At 49.1% G+C, this 17,550-nt stretch overlaps 1 protein-coding gene across 1 annotated transcript in view; it reads right to left on the reverse strand.

The window, feature by feature from the left end:
* dennd5b (DENN/MADD domain containing 5B) overlaps positions 1–14,571 on the reverse strand; it is a 34,207-nt gene extending 19,636 nt beyond the window's left edge. Inside the window, 2 exon segments of the mRNA XM_030113908.1 lie at positions 1,678–1,787; positions 14,268–14,571. Of these exon segments, the coding sequence (XP_029969768.1) occupies positions 1,678–1,787; positions 14,268–14,376 (219 nt within the window). The 5' untranslated portion in view covers positions 14,377–14,571.
* Positions 14,572–17,550: the final 2,979 nt, after the last annotated feature.

Consider the following 17,550-nt stretch of genomic DNA (forward strand, 5'->3'; position numbering starts at 1 on the left):
CAGAGGGACAACAGTCGGACATCAGAGGGACAACAGTCGGACATCAGAGGGACAACAGTCGGACATCAGAGGGACAACAGTCAGTAATCAGAGGGGCAACAATCAGACATCAGAGACACAACAGTCAGACATCAGAGAGACACAACAGTCAGACATCGGAGGGACAACAGTCAGACATGAGAGGGACAACAGTCAGACATGAGAGGGACAACAGTCAGACATCAGAGAGGGACAACAGTCAGACATCGGAGAGACACAACAGTCAGACATTGGAGGGACAACAGTCAGACATCGGAGAGACACAACAGTCAGACATCGGAGAGACACAACAGTCAGACATCGGAGAGACCCAACAGTCAGACATCGGAGAGACAACAGTCAGACATCGGAGGGACAACAGTCAGACATCGGAGGGACAACAGTCAGACATCGGAGGGACAACAGTCAGACATCGGAGAGACACAACAGTCAGACATCGGAGAGACACAACAGTCAGACATCGGAGGGACAACAGTCAGACATCGGAGGGACAACAGTCAGACATCGGAGGGACAACAGTCAGACATCGGAGAGACAGAACAGTCAGACATCGGAGAGACAACAGTCAGACATCGGAGAGACACAACAGTCAGACATCGGAGAGACAACAGTCAGACATCGGAGAGACAACAGTCAGACATCGGAGAGACAACAGTCAGACATCGGAGAGACAACAGTCAGAATCACCCTGTTAAACATGGAGGTGACTCCAGTCAGTAATATATCTGACATACGACGGTTCTCAGTGGATCGGCTGTTCTCTGGCTGAAGGAGAACCTTGATGAGCCTCAGCTCTCAGAGCTCCTACAGTCGCATGGGTCTGTTTTTTCCTACAGGCAGACACGTTGTTTGTAGCATCATCTGGTTTTTATGTTTATTAAGTTTAGCAGCAACTGTCCTGATCCGACGCTTCTACGTCTACACATGCACACACAGAGACACACGCAGCCGCCTGATTGGATGATGCAGGACCCGTGTGTGCGCTGATCAGAGCCGACAGTTCACGACTCGTCCACGTCCGTCCCGAGTTGTTTCGTTTCGCTGTGAAGACGCCGAGCTGAGCTGAAACCAGACGGAACGGGATGAAACCAGACGGAACAAAAGGCCGGGAGCGGATGTGAGCCTGAGAGAAGCTGACAGCTGTCTGCCTGACGAGGAGAGCTGGAGCAGAACAATAATAACCTAATGTTATTACTCACAACGTCGGTCAATAATGAAGTCAATAACACAATAACTTTCCCAAAGAGTACTCGATAATTTGTAGTTTACAGTGTTTACACATGATTACTGGAAAACTATGTAAAAGTTAACACCTAAAAAATCCTAACTGCTTGATCAGAAGGTCACTGGTTTGATTCCCAATCTCCACGGTCCGCTTGAGGGACTCACTGACGCTAATAAAGCAGCTAACGGAGGTGTTCAGGTTTCCAGAGTGTGTCTGAGCGGTGAGAGCGCGGCGTGCCGGGTTCGGCTTCGGGTTACCACGCCACTGCGCCACAGCCCAGTTTCCACGCCGCCGTAAGGCGAGAAGCTCAATCAATTATTCAGACGACGGTGGAAAAATAAGGTGAGGGTGCCGCCGACAGACAGCCGCAGAGGTCACACAGGTCAAAGGTCGCCTCTCACACACACACCCACCATGTTGACGGCATCCTGGTCGAACGGGTTCCACTCCACGTTCTCCGGGTATCGAGCCAGCACTTTGGACTTGAAGGTTCTCTTCAGGGGGCTCTGCTGGAAGTTCTCACCTGCAGGAGGCAGAGGGACACTTCAACCCACGCTGCTGAGGGGAGAACATGCAAACTCCACTGAGAGGAAGTCGGCCTGCTGGGAGACGGTAGAGCGAACCACTGCACCACTGCACCATGGGCTCAAACGAGACAAAACCAACAGGATTTCCTCCTCTTCTGTTCAATATCTATCAAACTAAACTTCCTTTACTCCCTGAGGAAGATTCACTTCTCTTCAAATAGAATTTGTCTTTAAAAATCTAATGAATAAACAGAATTTTAAAACAAACCCCACATAAAATGAACCCTGATCAAATCTCTTCAATAAACAATCAAAGGCTGATTTGAATATTTAAAGATAGTTTAGATCTTGTCTGTTATTTTTAGTTTCTGACCTGGAAAAGCCAAAACGCTGCAACACCTCTGATTTCAAACCTCCTGAAGCTCGGCTCGTCTCAACGGATTCTTCCCCTCTGAACTCTATTCAAAGGTCACCGGTGCCGTTCTCCACGGCGCCGAATATCCAGACCGTATCGTTTTTCAAAATAAAACAACAAACAGAAATCTAAACACACTCTGGATGTAAGCAACAGACAGTGTCGGAGTTTCAGGTCTAAAATCCGATGCTCATGAGCACCTGGGAAAAAAAAGACATTTCAGAGTGAAAGTGAAAGGACAGGCTGCAGGTACAGAGGGATTCACTCCAGCTGGGACATAATCTGACAAGAGAAACATTTCCCATGAGCCTCTGGGCCGCCGGTGGTCCGACTCCCAGGTCGGCTCTGAGGGGCTTTAACGGCTCTCTGAGGGAAACAAATCACATCCTTCATTTCCTCCCAGGGAGCCAATCTGAAGACTCCGAGCCGGGGAGGGGGTGGAGGAGGTGGAGGAGGGAAAGGGGGGTGGAGGAGGGGGGGAGGTGGAGGGGGGTTGGAGGAGGATCAACTAAAACATTTGTTCTTCTGGAGGATCTGAGGAGGAGACCGATCAGAGACAATCTAATCAGTAACTAAGAGCCGACACACACTGTCAGCAGAGGCTGGAGGGCAGGAGGGAAGCACGGAGGAGGTTTGTTATGGAGTGGAAATAGGTCGACGACGACCTGAAGGACGGCTGACGAGGAGCTAACGAGCCGAGGAGGACGACGACCCACATACTGGGAGGAGAGGAAATGAGAGGCTCAGAGGATGAAAAGAAAGAGAGGAATCTGAGGGGAGGCAGCATCAGGCTGGAGGAGAGGGGGAGAGAGAGAGAGAGAGAGAGAGAGAGAGAGAGAGAGAGAGAGAGAGAGAGAGAGAGAGAGAGAGAGAGTGTAAAACTCTGAACAGAATAACCTTTAAATGAAGGAAGTCCTTTAAAATGTTTATTTCTTTAAACCCGTTTTTTTCCTGAAGTCACGGTTGACAGTGTGGCTCGTCAGACCTGGAGCCATGAAGACCAGCAGGGCTCCAGGTCTTCAGGGCTCCAGGTGACGGGTGGAGGACGGTGTCTTTACCTGTGGCTGCAGCATCGGGGTCCCTGCCTTGGCGGTCTGCTTCTAGCCACTCGTACAAAGCTACAGACGGACGGACGGACGGATGGACGGATGGACGAGCCGCATGCAGACAGACACGGAGCATGGAGGGAAAAAAAACAAAACAAAACACACAACAAAGAAAACAGCACAACGTCAAACCAGATGCACAGAGAAGCAAATGAATGAACGCATGAATGAGGATGAGTAGAGCATGAACACGGCACAGCATTGATATGACAGCAGAAGTTAGAGTTCTGAAGCAGCACCTTCAGCACCTTTAGCGCTGACATCTGAGGCTTCTGGTCCAAACCGAATGAGAAAATTGAAATGTAACATTTACAATTAAATCAAAATGAATTTGTAGAAAAAGCAGAGCATCGTCTGCAAACGGTGAGATGTTACATCAAGGTGCTGCTGCAGAGATGCAACATGTTTACGTGCATTTTGGTGAAACTGTGAGTCCATCAGTAGCATGGGGTTTAACATTAGTGACCAATTCAACACACTTATTGATCTTCAAAAATATCCGTCAATCAACGTATTTAAGGACAAAACTACATAAAAAAGATAAACATGAAGATAAAGCTGTCGATTTTCATCACAGAGAAGCCTTTCGTCTCCAGAGCAGTCCAGCAGCTGATCAGCTGATCAATGACGTGGGAGGGATTATTCCGTGGGAAAAGCCTCTGAGCTTCTCCGTCCTCCACAGAACAGAGACCAGCCTCAGAACGTCACACTCATCTCTTTGTTCAAAACTGATGGAAATCTTGTTCATGCTGGAGGAATATTTCGCGTCGCGCTGTAAATCTGAGGGCTAATCGGCGAGCAGAAGAAACGAGTGAGTGAGCAGACAGCCGGCTAATCCCGGGGAGATTATCAGAGTCACCAGGCTGCAGATTATCTCCTCATCACACACTGCGCAGGAAAACATCTGCCTCCAGGAGACGTTCCGCACCGTTCTGGACAGAACCTCACATGAGAGGCGGCAGAAATATCAGAGCAATCACGGCTTTTTAGAAATAAAATCACGGTTCTATCATGATTCCCTTTTTCAGATTGAGTTTTTGAGATGAATTTGTGAGCTTCTGAATCCATTTCTGATGTTGAAACAGGCCCAAACGATCAAATATAAGACAATTTAGGCCTAAAACCTTAATGAAAAAAATGTAATTTGCATAGTTTGTACAATGTTCCCAACATCTGGTGAACACACTAAAGGTAAACATCAAAAACACCATGCCTTCACATCAACATAAAAGTCAAGTGAGAAATTCCAAATAAAACATCAAATACCTGAAATAATCCTCATAGTTTATTTCAAATGGGAAAAATAAAAATATCAGCCGAGACAAACTGAGGCCGTACTGTAAATTATTACTGAACACAGTCGTCATTTTAACAGGATTTAAGGATTTATGTCAGAACATTCTATGACTGTTAATCCCACTAAGAATATTAAAATACATCCAACCATGACTCCTGTAAAGAAAAAAATAACTAATTAACTAATTAATTTTCCTGTCATCAGAGGTTTTGTTTTCATTTCTACTGCCTTCATTAACAGACAGACGGGGGGGGGGGGCGGACATTGCTGCACACTCAGAGCAGTGATCGGACATGGCAGCAGATCAACGATGCTCAGCTGACTCTGCAGATCTCTACGTGGCTTCCTGTTTTGTTAATCCCTCAAATGTTTGGTGGGATTATGGGAAGTTTGCGTCGTCGTGGACATTGGGATGTTTCTTTGTGTGACTGCAACACACACAAACACAGCTGTGATAAGACCAATATTCACTAATCGTTTAGACCCAGCTGCTGACTGTAACTTTACTGGCAGACTGCAATCTGATTACTTCTATCAGTACCTGCCTCTATGCTCAGCTCCTGACGGATGAAGCAGATAAACGCCTGAAAATGTGGAACGGCGGAGCGAACAGGAGACGGATGGAGGCTGACCTCGGGTTCCACCAGGGGCGGTTCTGAGCGCCGTCTCACTGATTTCCCTTCAGACGAGGAGCAGAACCGGCGCCACGGCGTCGGCAGAGACGCTCCCTCTGCTCTGCAAAACGCTGACGCACGGAGTTCATGCACGTGGTTGAACCCGGAGTTGAAAAGACAACGAGAATCACACTGATCAATATGATCCTGCAGACACATCTGGTGAGAAGCGCCGTGCGCACACACACAAACACACAAACACACACAAGACACTGGAAGCACCGTCGCACGCTGGCACCACACGCCGTTGCGTAACGTCCACGGAGCCTGTTGCCCCGCCAAGCAGGCCGGCAGCACACACACTGCTCTCTGAGAGGGGGTGTGTGTGTGTGTGTGTGTGTGTGTGTGTGTGTGTGTGTGTGCAGGCAGTGTGTCCACGACACAGTCAAGAAGAAGCGTGACTGACAGGCTTTGTTGTGTTGCTTCAAAGGCCTGTGTGTGTGTGTGTGTGTGTGTGTGTGTGTGTGTGTGTGTGTGTGTGTGTGTGTGTGTGTGTGTGTGTGTGTGTGTGTGTGTGTGTGTGTGTGTACTTGTACAGCTATATGTTGTGAGGACCTTTTGTGAGGACATTGGGTTTTTAACCTTACAAGTGAGGACAATTGTTGGAAAGTGAGGACATTTTTGCCGGTCCTCACTATTTGACAGACCTTTTTTGGCCTTTTTGAGGGTTAAGACTTCATTTTTGGTTTAGGGTTACAATTAGGTTTAGGTCAGGTTTAGGGTCTGGGTTAGGGTTAGGCATTCAGTTTTGATGGTTAGGGTTAAGGTAAGGGGCTGGAAATGCATTATGTCAATGAATGTCCTCACAACATATAGCTGTACAAACGTGTGTGTGTGTGTGTGTGTGTGTGTGTGTGTGTGTGTGTGTACACGTTTTTCCATCCTTGTGGGGACCAAATGTCCCCACAAGGATAGCAAAACGTGGAACGACGTGCCTTGTGGGGACCTTTTTCCGGTCCTAAGTAGGAGAAACAGTGTTTTCTTGACCATGTTGTTGTTACTGAAAAAAGTAAAAGTGCAAAAACATTTCTTTAGGGTTAGGCTTTGTTGTGGTGTGGGTTAGGGTTAGGGTAAGGGTCAGGGTTAGGGGCTAGACATGAATGGGAGTCAATGGAAGGTCCCCACGAGGATAGAAAGACAGGCCGCTGTGGTGACAGTCATTATGTGTCCCCAGGCAGGGCTCCAGCCACACTGCACACTTTGTGTGTGTGTGTGTGTGTGTGTGTGTGTGTGTGTGTGTGTGTGTGTGTGTGTGTGTGTGTGTGTGTGTGTGTGTGTGTGTGTGTGTGTGTCCTGTAGGGATTCAGTGCAGCCTGCTCTCTTTGTGCCCACAATGCACTGGTGCTTCCCCACACAACCGTCTCCTTGTGGAGGGGGAGGGGTGTGTGTGTGTGTGTGTGTGTGTGTGTGTGTGAGAGAGAGACTCTATATATTCAGGATATGCACAGACAGACAGGTTTGAAGAGCAGGCAGGAGCCCAGAGGACAGAATAATTACCAGCAGCAGGCTGCTGCTGCCGCCGCTTCATTTGTTGGTATATAAAGGTTCAGGTGAGACACACACACACACACACACACACACACACACACACACACACACACACACACACACATGTCCAGCTCTCTGCTCTCACTGACACACATTCCTCCACCCAGCAGCACCTGCTGCAGCCGGGCACACACTCAAAACCTCCAGCAAGCCACACACGACACTTCCTGCGCCCAACACCCAGCTCCTGGCAGCAGTGTGTGTGAGTGTGTGTGTGTGTGTGTGTGTGTGTGTGTGTGTGTGTGTGTGTGTGTGTGTGTGTGTGTGTGGGGGGGGGGGGGGAGGGGGGGGGGGGGGCAGCTGTGGAGACGGGACACTACACTGAGCGTAAAAACTACAAAGCTTCAAGTGTCTGAAGTGACGTCTCAGAGGAGAACGGGCTCTGAACCCGGGTCCTCCTGCGGTGGCTGAGCAGGGCGATCCACTGCAGCACCGAGCCGCTGGGAGCTGAGCAGGACGGAGGTACTTCAGGGACTGACGCCGCTCTGAGTCACATCTTGGAATTTGGTTGTTTAGAACCGTTTTAAGAAAAGTGTTTCGAAACGTTACCACGAAACGTCACTGGAAGGTTCCTCCAACATGCTCCCTGCCTGACCCACAGAATCGAACCGACAACTTCCTGACGTTTAACCACTGAGCCAACACTGGGCTTCCAGCACATTCCACTGCTGCACACATCAGCTGAGGCAGAAGGTCCTGAGAACACGTTTCAGTGGTCTACACCCAGATTATAGAGCATCTTCCTCCTCTGACATCAGATTATAGAGCATCTTCCTCCTCTGACATCAGATTATAGAGCATCTTCCTCCATAACATCCAGATTATAGAGCATCTTCTTCCTCTGACATCAGATTATAGAGCATCTTCTTCCTTTAACACCAGATTATAGAGCATCTTCTTCCTTTAACACCAGATTATAGAGCATCTTCTTCCTTTAACACCAGATTATAGAGCATCTTCCTCCACTAACATAAGATTATAGAGCATCTTCCTCCTCTGACATCAGATTATAGAGCATCTTCCTCCTTTAACACCAGATTATAGAGCATCTTCTTTTAACATCAGATTATAGAGCATCTTCCTCCTTTAACACCAGATTATAGAGCATCTTCCTCCACTAACATCAGATTATAGAGCATCTTCTTCCTCTAACACCAGATTATAGAGCATCTTCTTCCTCTAACACCAGATTATAGAGCATCTTCTTCGTTTAACATCAGATTATAGAGCATCTTCTTCCTTTAACATCAGATTATAGAGCATCTTCCTCCTCTAACATAAGATTATAGAGCATCTTCCTCCTCTAACACCAGGTTACAGAGCATCTTCCTCCTAACATCAGATTATAGAGCATCTTCCTCCTCTGACATCAGATTATAGAGCATTTTCCTTTGCTCCCAGCCGGCGGGCCGATCATCGGAGATCATGGGTGAGCGTGTCCCTCGTCCTTCCTCGCCAGTCTAACCGTCCCGGCCGCTCTAATCCGCCTCCGTGCCTCCGCTGACGTCCCGGTTGCATAACGCTACGCCGCGTCGGGACTGGACGTGCCACAGGTTTAACCGCCGGGACAGCGGCGGAGGGACGGCGAGCTCGAGGGTAAACAAACCGCCGGGGGTGACATAACCACCCCGCCATGCTAATGATGCTAATGATGCTACCGAGGCTCATGGACGCCATATGTGGCCGTTTGTTTTAATTACATGCAAACATCTGCAGACTCGCATGGTGGGATTAGGATTAGAAAGTGTGTTGGGATGTGACTCATTTCAGGACCGCAGCAGCGTTTTATGGCGTCACGGCGCATTTTCAAGGTTCTGAAGCAGAGAACCCGAGAATCCGACGGATCAATCAGCCTTATCTCACAGGACGGAGGTCAGGGATGAGTTGGAGCTCAACCAGAAATCAAAGTCCAATTAGACGGCTTGTAAACACACACACACACACACACACACACACACACACACACACACACACACACACTGCTGTGACCAGCTCAGCAGAGGCTTTACTGATGAACACTGGATTCCTCTCAGAAATGCACACAGCAGGTGGAAGGATCCTCCACAGGGGATCTGCTCCGTCAGGCGACCAGATCATCTGCCTCAGAACAGGAAGCCAATCCGGTCCGATCCCCTGCAGCGTCTGGAAGTGCGCTCATGTGACTTAAAGACGTATTTTTATGATTCAATCAGATCTGATACTGAAGCGTCCAGATGGGAAGAACAGCTGTTTCACACTCTGGTTTCCTTCATTCATAAAAACATCAGCCGCTCTTATTTTCCCACACATCCCGCCTTTCAGACAAGTAACCGCTCTTATTGTCTTATTTCCTTTTTCCAGCTCATAGTTATTTAAATTTACTTTAGCTAGAAATTAATTGGATAATAATAACACTGTTTCCTGCAATCAGCCTGATTTTTGTTTTTTACTTGTGTCCAGTTATCCTGCAGTGCTACACAGTATTGATCCCGATCCACACACTGCTGTTCATCATGACCCTGGAAATAGAGAAACGTGGAACAGAGTGTGTTTTCTGCTCTGCAGCCGCTGCAGCTCTAATCTGGCATGAGGGGCCAAGTTATCGCTGCTCGGTCCATCACCGTTACATAAGGAGATTTATGGCCAGCCTGACATAACACGGCGTGTGACGGGGACTGGAGGAGGAGGAGGAGGAGGAGGAGGAAGAGGAGGAGGAGGAGGAGGAGGAGGAGGAGGAGGAGGAGGAGGAAGAGGAGGAGGGGGAGGATTGACTCCTCATACGTTCAGCTGTATTGTATTAAAGACATCAGAATCAGCCGTCGATGGAAACGAGGCCACGGTCACTCAGAGCCCAGCAGCGTGTTCACACTGCAGCCATAATCCAGATCCAGAGTGACACACATCCACTACACACACACACACACACACACACACAGCGCTGTGTCTGGACGGGTTCACTGAACGACCGCTCATCAGCTGATGACCGTCTGGATCAGTGTGTTTCTGTTCATCTGAGCAGACCGTCCTGGGACGGGTCCTGAACACAACACGAACACACACCACACCGGCACACACACCATCCAGTGAACCCACACAGAGCTGTGAGCCGACGGAGGACTGGGGGGGGGGGCCACAGCAGAACCGTCCAGAGGGAACGGACCGAGTTCCTCTGATCCGGCGAGGGAACCGGGAGCGACGGGAGCCGGAGGGAAACGTCGGCGACATTTCAAACAGCGTGCTGAGCGAGACGTGACATTCTGAGAGAACAGCTGGAGGGGAACGACGGTCCCGACTGTCAGAGGCTCACCACTACCTGCAGGAACTTCCTGCTGATGAAACCCAGCGGTTAAAAACGAGGGAAGAAGTGACGTTACGGCGTCTTCTCAACACGACTGGCTCTCAGAGAGGAACAACTGTGAGGCTTGACTTTCTGTGGCGACAAGTGATGCAGCCAAAACACCAACCCCCAGCGCTCCGCCAGGCCCTTTGTCTCCTCGCTCTCCCGTACAGGGACAGCATATGGAGCCGGGGGTCAGGGGTCGCCCAGAGGGAGGGGCTGTGAAGCGGCTGCTCGCCGCCTCCTGCAAAACGCCTCTGTGACCGGTCCGCCGCGGCTCGCCGCCGTCCTCCCAGGGTCACCGAGTCGTCCAGATTCCCAGAGGCGGTCCATCCATCATCACCTCTCCACCGAGCCCTGAACCCTGAGACCTGAACCCTGAACCCTGAACCCTGAGACCTGAGACCTGAGCACCGAGCCCTGAACCCTGAGACCTGAACCCTGAACCCTGAACCCTGAACCGGACCGGCAGCCCGGGCCGGGAAGCGGGTCCCTGACAGGCAGCCGTCACCAGCAATACGCTGTCAAGACGACTGCAGCCGGGCGACTGTTCTGGTCCGCCACCCAGAGGGGCAAGACTTCACCTGACGCAGTCTGAGCTCTGCGGCGCCCCCCGGAGGCCACGGCCTTCTCCCGTATCGCCGAGCGGCCAGCCGGCTACGCAGCTGGTTAAACCCAGCTCAGGACGCCCGGTGCAGAGACCAGGATCTTAGCTGGCGTGCGGCGTCAGTGGCGAGGCCTCGCCGTCGCCTGGAGGAACTGTCGCACCGGATTACTCTAACAGGCTTAACGGGCCGACCGGGCCGACGGGGCACGAGGCGGCGAGCGGGGGACAAGAGGAAGAAACCACGGAGGTCAGAGGAGAGAAGACGAGAGAGACGAGTCCAGGAGAACAGAGGACGAGACGGGAGACTGGAAATCCAACCTGGGCTCAGCGTCAGGAAACGTTCTACCGACACACTGACTGATAAACCGGTTTGGGGAAAGAGTTTCTTCTGAGGCTCACTGCCCCCCCTCCTGGAGACCCTCCCAGACCTGTTTCTGATGTGGATCTGGGGACCGGGGACCCGGCTGGCTCAGCGTCCTCAGGCTGAGCTGCCGTACAATAGGATTCTGAGCGGCTCAATCGTCCCTTTGGCCCGGACCATCTGTCCACACACACACACACACACACACGCAGCAGATTGACAGTCAGTCCACACCAACGCCGCCGCTAACATATGCTAATGACGCCAGGGGCTAATGACACTCAAACGCCTCCTGACAACAGAGAGTTTGAGTAATGAGAAGAAAATAGTCCAGAGCATCTCAGAGCGATCCGGGGGAAATCCAGAGCCGAGAAAACACGGAATGCTGAGGTCTCAACACCGAGAGGGACGGCGTGTCGGTCTGAAGAGCAGAGCGACGAGGCGGGTGGAGACGGGTGGAGACGGGCGGAGACAGGTGGAGACGGGCGGAGGCCAGAACATGAAAGTGAGAACCAAGATGAAGCGAGGCGTCGGTGTCGGTCTTCGAGCTCCCTGGAGAGCAGAACATCTGAGAAACGAAACACCTGTGTGAGTTCATGTGTTCACCTCAGGAGTGAGAAATGTAAATACCTGCTCGAACAGGGTGAGGTGGACAACATCTGGACGAGCCCACTCACATCTGTCCTCATCTTCTACAGAACTGCATCCAGTGGAGGGTCGACTGAGCGACACGCCTGAACCGGCTAACCAGGACCGGATCAGTCCGGAATCTACTGGAAAACTGAACCTGAAGGTTCTGAGCGGGACGTCTGTCCAGAGCGGGACGTCCGTCCAGAGCGGGACGTCCGTCCAGAGCGGGACGTCCGTCCAGAGCGGGACGTCCGTCCAGAGCGGGACGTCCGTCCAGAGCGGGACGTCCGTCCAGAGCGGGACGTCTGTCCAGAGCGGGACGGACGTTCCTGGATGGTCCAGCAGCAGCTCTGATCCGACGTCTCCATCCTGTCCGGACCGCGTTCCTCCCCGCCGTCACCTCGCCGCTGACCCAAAATGCATCTGGTGTCAGAATGCAGGCTCTATTTCGGGCTGGCCGCCCGGCGGGGGGTATTTATACCCTGGCATTCGGAGGCTGGAGGGCCGGGCTGACAAAGTGTCTATTGACTGGACGAATTAATCCGGCTAATTAGCATTCCGGCGTGGACGGGAGAGCCCGGGATCCATAACGGGTCAGGACGCTGCTCGGCGGCGTGGGGGCTGGGGGGGGGGGGGGGGGGGGGGGGGGGGGGGGGGGGTGGACGACGCCATCGGAGGAGCCCGAGGCCGGTCAGCAGGAAGTCAGGCCCTCTGCCTGAACAATGGCTGAAGGAACCGAGCCGCGGTGCCACACAAAGAGCAGGAAGGAGGGAATCGCCGCTACAAGCACGCAGCCACCCCTGATGTGGGTCAGGAGGGGGGTGCGGCGCCGCCACGCTCCCCGCGCCACATAATAATAAATCGATGTATTAAAGGAGGTTTATGGGGCGCAGCGGCGGCAACGTGTTGACATCAATCTTGGCGGCGTTAGTGTCGCAGGGGAGCAGGGAAGGCAACCGGCCTGATCAGAATTGTAAATGACCTCTAATGAGGTGCGGCGGAGCGGCGGCGAACACAGGCCGAGCTCAGCGCTCTGGACCTCATTCAGCCTGCTCACCGGCTTTACTCTCCAGAGTCTGACGGTCCAAACTCCACGGAGCTGAGGAAAAAAACCACAAACACAGATTCCTTTTACTCTAAAACACTGGTAATCCTACAGATTACTGCCAAGATTTGAGGTGTTTAACACTTTCATCCAATAGTAGCCCACCAGAGACTACGGACTTCATTCATCAACCAATCAACCGAATGCAGCTTCACAATGTATCAGGAAGGCAACTTTAACCACGGAGGAAGAAGAAAGTACTTTAGATGAAATAATGTGTTTTTTACTTGGCGCCTTGTTAATGGGAAAAAATCAGATTTTTTTTATCCAGCACAGAACCAGAACCTGGTTATACCGTGTTAAAAAAAGGCTTCTTAACACATTCTGTGATGTGAATATTCTCAGCTTCCTTCAATAAACAAACCCATTCACAGCAAGGGGATCCATAAGGTCAGGGGCCGTCACTGGGCTTCAACTCGTCAAAGGATCAACACGTTGGTGTAAACGGATCAGACAGAAATCATCTGGACGCCCAGCAGTCACCTCAGAGCCCCGGGGTCACGGCGCCATGTGGACGCTCCAGACCGAACCGGCTGATCAGTAATAAACATCTTTCAGCGCACGGGGAGAATCATTTGGGCCAAACAGTCACAAACACACAGAAATTCAAATTAACAGCTTTAAGCCCAGAGATCTGAACAGTTTGGCTGTGATGCAATATCACTGCAACACACACACACACACACACACACACACACACACACACACACACACACACACACACACACACACACACTGGACGGTGAATACATGAATATATTTAGGATTCACTGATCCCATAACAAAGCCCCATCCACACCTGTAGCAGCCTCCTGGAACCGCTTCTTTGTCTAGTTTGTCCTCAGAGCCTCAGTAACCAGAGCTGGTTCTGGTTCTGGTTCAGTAACCAGAGCTGGTTCTGGTTCTGGTTCAGTAACCAGAGCTGGTTCTGGTTCTGGTTCAGTAACCAGAGCTGGTTCTGGTTCTGGTTCTGGTTCAGTAACCAGAGCTGGTTCTGGTTCTGGTTCAGTAACCAGAGCTGGTTCTGGTTCAGTACCCAGAGCTGGTTCTGGTTCTGGTTCAGTAACCAGAGCTGGTTCTGGTTCAGTACCCAGAGCTGGTTCTGGTTCTAGTTCAGTAACCAGAGCTGGTTCTGGTTCTGGTTCAGTAACCAGAGCTGGTTTTGCTTCAGTAACATTCAAATCAGAGAAGTTTCATTGTGAACTTCAAGACAGGAAAGTGAAGTGATTGAATCCGCTGAGCAGCGGCTCAGCGGCTCCTCGTCACTCCTCAGTATGAACCGCGAACCTCATGTTGAGTTCACGGGCTTTAATCATCACTTCTCCGTGTTTGGGTTCAGACTGGCTCCACAAATCACTTCAATCGATCAGTTCTCAGACTAAAAACTTTAAACTCTGAAATAAAACCCAGCACGTACCTGCCAGCTGGTCCGGCTCCAGCCCGGTCTCTGTGTCTATTCCACAAATAACGAAGTAGTGCGCGAAGCGGCAGGGGGCCGCGGCGGACCCCGCGGAGCTGCCGCTCATCCCGGCTGCGGCGCGCAGCGCGTCGGCCTCCTACAGCTCCGAGCGGCGCATCCCGGAGCGGCGCCAGCGGGCGGGAAAGCACACGGAAACGCCGAAGAAATCCTCCGCCGCTCGGGTTCCGACTCCCGGTGAGCTCCGTGAAGTTGTTTCACGGCGGAGGAGCGTTTAACGGAGGAGCGAGCGGAGGAGCGGGATCCCGACGAGGAGCGGAGCTCCGACTGGACCCGCCTCCGAGCGGCGGGGGCGGGGCTAATTCAAGACACGCCCTCTGGGCGGGGCGGGGCTACATCAGGACGCGCCTCCCGCCGGGGGCGGGGCTACGACAGGAAGCTCCTCCGTCTGATCTGGAAACACCTGGAAGCATCTCAGGTAATAATATCCTCAGTAACTTCAAGCTCACTTTGCTAAATGGACTTAATTTGGTTTTGTTGCACTTCAGTTGGGAAAGAAAACCTTGTAATTAATCTCATTATCTTTCTTGCAAGGTTTTATATTCACAAATGTACATTTGCTGAAGTAAAATCTTTATTTTCTGTCTTGATGAACAAATGAATCCATATTTTAAATCAATATCTGCTGCTACAAAAATTTAAAACCATCATCTTTCTTTATGTTAATATATTTGTAGCTATTGATGTATGCTTGATATTTAATTATTAAACAAAGATTGAATTAAAAACCACTAAACAAGTGAATGTGGTGATTACATTTGAAAATAGATCTGTCAGTTTTATTCAGATCTTTGAGTAACAAACAGACCACAGGGAGGTCAGAGTTAGTTTGTCATCAAATGTGTGTCAAAGTATTTAATTATTTGGTCAATGTTTGTTTATTTAAAACACATTTTACTGACTTTCAAAGTAAAAGCCATTAAACAGGAGGACTGCTTTCTTGCTCTTCCTGAACCAGTTCAATCCTCTGACACCTGAGCTCTTTTAATGTTAAAAGATTTTTAAGACGGCGTTTCTCAGCAGGTGGGTTGGACCAGTTTTCAGGGGTCGCTGACCTTTGCGGGGAGACAAAAATGTTCAAGAGAAAAATTCTGAACGTTGATTCACACTCTCTCTTCTTCTTGGTTTTCTCCAGCATCATTTCACTTTACTACACATTATTTAATTCATGGAAATTTGGTTTCTTTCTGTGTGGATTTCATGGGTCGATACCAACATCTGGTGAAAACCTCACATCTGTAGCACCTTTAGAAATATATTTACTGAGGAAATTTGTGACGTGATCAATTCTTACCTTACCAGTTTAAATATTCATTAAATATTCAGATTTGAGAAATGAAGGCAGGTTCAGACACGTGGGAATCTCCCTGTGAGTCTTTGCCTTCGGTCACGGGTCGATGTGTCGTCACCTTCACTGTGGTAAAGTTGAAAACATCATAAAATGTGTGTGAATTAGAAGCAGGTCAGGAGGGCTGAACTCTCTGGAGCTCTGTGGCGTCAGACTTTAGGATGTGGTTCCAGTTTCAGATTCCAGATAGAACTGAGGCTGAAATGAAGACGGAGCTCTTCTCCCTTTAAGCTGCATTTTTCTGATTTAATACACAGAAAACTCAGCAGAACATTTACTACGTCTGGGTAGAACACTGAGTGTCTTTGTATTTTCGTGTGTGTGTGTGTGTGTGTGTGTGTGTGTGTGTGTGTGTGTGTGTGTGTGTGTGTGTGTGTGTGTGTATCATGATTTGTGTATTCATGTCGATATCTGTCTGTTTTCAAAGCACAAAAAGAAAACACTGAATGAATCAAGAATGGATCCTTTTCAGTGATGTGGTTGTAATTTGACATCAGCCTCACTGTGTTTTATTTGTTTGTTTTTATCATTCTCACATTTTACTTAAGTATTATTAAAAGTTACTACCTTGGATAAAGATTCTAAACTCTCTACTGATCAGAGTAAAGTCACCTGTATTGAATTAAAATCCATATTTCTGGGGTTTTGTTCCACTTTTACTCTTTAAATCTGTTCCTATCTCATCCTTTCAGCTGTAGGTAATGATCCCAGGCTCATATTGTCAAAACTGTAAAAGTATTTATAGTTTTTAAAGACAGGATCTTTTAAAAGAACAACTCTTTCTTTCTGTCGTGCAGGTCTGGCTGAGTGTGAAGTCAATATGTGATACAACAGCAGCCTCTAGCGGCGAGGTGTGGAATTATAAGCTGATGTATTTAGTGTTTTTTCAGGCTGTTTATTGATCCTTGATTCATGTATTTGTCAAAGGTTAAAAAGGCCAGTCGTTTTGGGCTGTTGTGCTTCTTCATTTACATAAAATAACTATAATAAATCTCACGCGTTGACACTGTAATTAGAGTGTTTCCAGAAAACCTTTAAACATCATGTCAGCAGCAGAGAGAACTGTGAATATTCAGGTTAGATTAAAGAAAATGTGATCTTGTAATTATATACTGTAGTTTCCTAATGAAATACAGTGTGATATGTTACTTTATGATCAATAAAAGTGATGGACAATGTCTCTGAGGGTCAACTTCAGCACACTCTGTGATTAATGTTACATAATATTAGAGATATTTCAGATATTATATCAGAATATTGTATATAAATCTCCTCTGCTGTTAAATTCAACCTAAACAAACCAAAAATAAAGACAAAATAAACGTAAATTTTTACAATGACCTAGTTTCCCATCAGAGACGGCACTGCCAGATCAACTGAAACCACTTTTACTTTTATGTGTCCTGATTCCAAACTGATCCACAAACACCAGCGCCGCTCCCTGCTAGATCCAAAACTGCTGCTGAGTTAGCAGCTCCATGTCAAACATGTGGAAAAAACAAAGTGAACAGTCCAACAAAAGAAAGAAACCAGAACATGGCATTTCATCACCAAGTGGTGTGTGTGAACAGGTGTGTAGTTTGTGCAGTGGTTTGTGTGAAAAGGTGTGTAGTTTGTGCAGTGGTGTGTGTGAACAGGTGTGTAGTTTTGAAGTGGTGTGTGTGAACAGGTGTGTAGTTTGTGCAGTGGTGTGTGTGAACAGGTGTGTAGTTTGTGCAGTGGTGTGTGTGAACAGGTGTGTAGTTTGTACAGTGGTGTGTGTGGTCATTCTTGTACAGCGGTTTCACTTTGGCCGTTTATATTTTATTTGAAATTTCCTGTTTGGAAGATAAAATGTAGGTTTGGAAATGAAGAAAATGACTTTTTTTTTATTCA

This window comes from Salarias fasciatus, chromosome 17 (genome assembly GCF_902148845.1).
Source record: "Salarias fasciatus chromosome 17, fSalaFa1.1, whole genome shotgun sequence".
NCBI lineage: Eukaryota > Metazoa > Chordata > Actinopteri > Blenniiformes > Blenniidae > Salarias > Salarias fasciatus.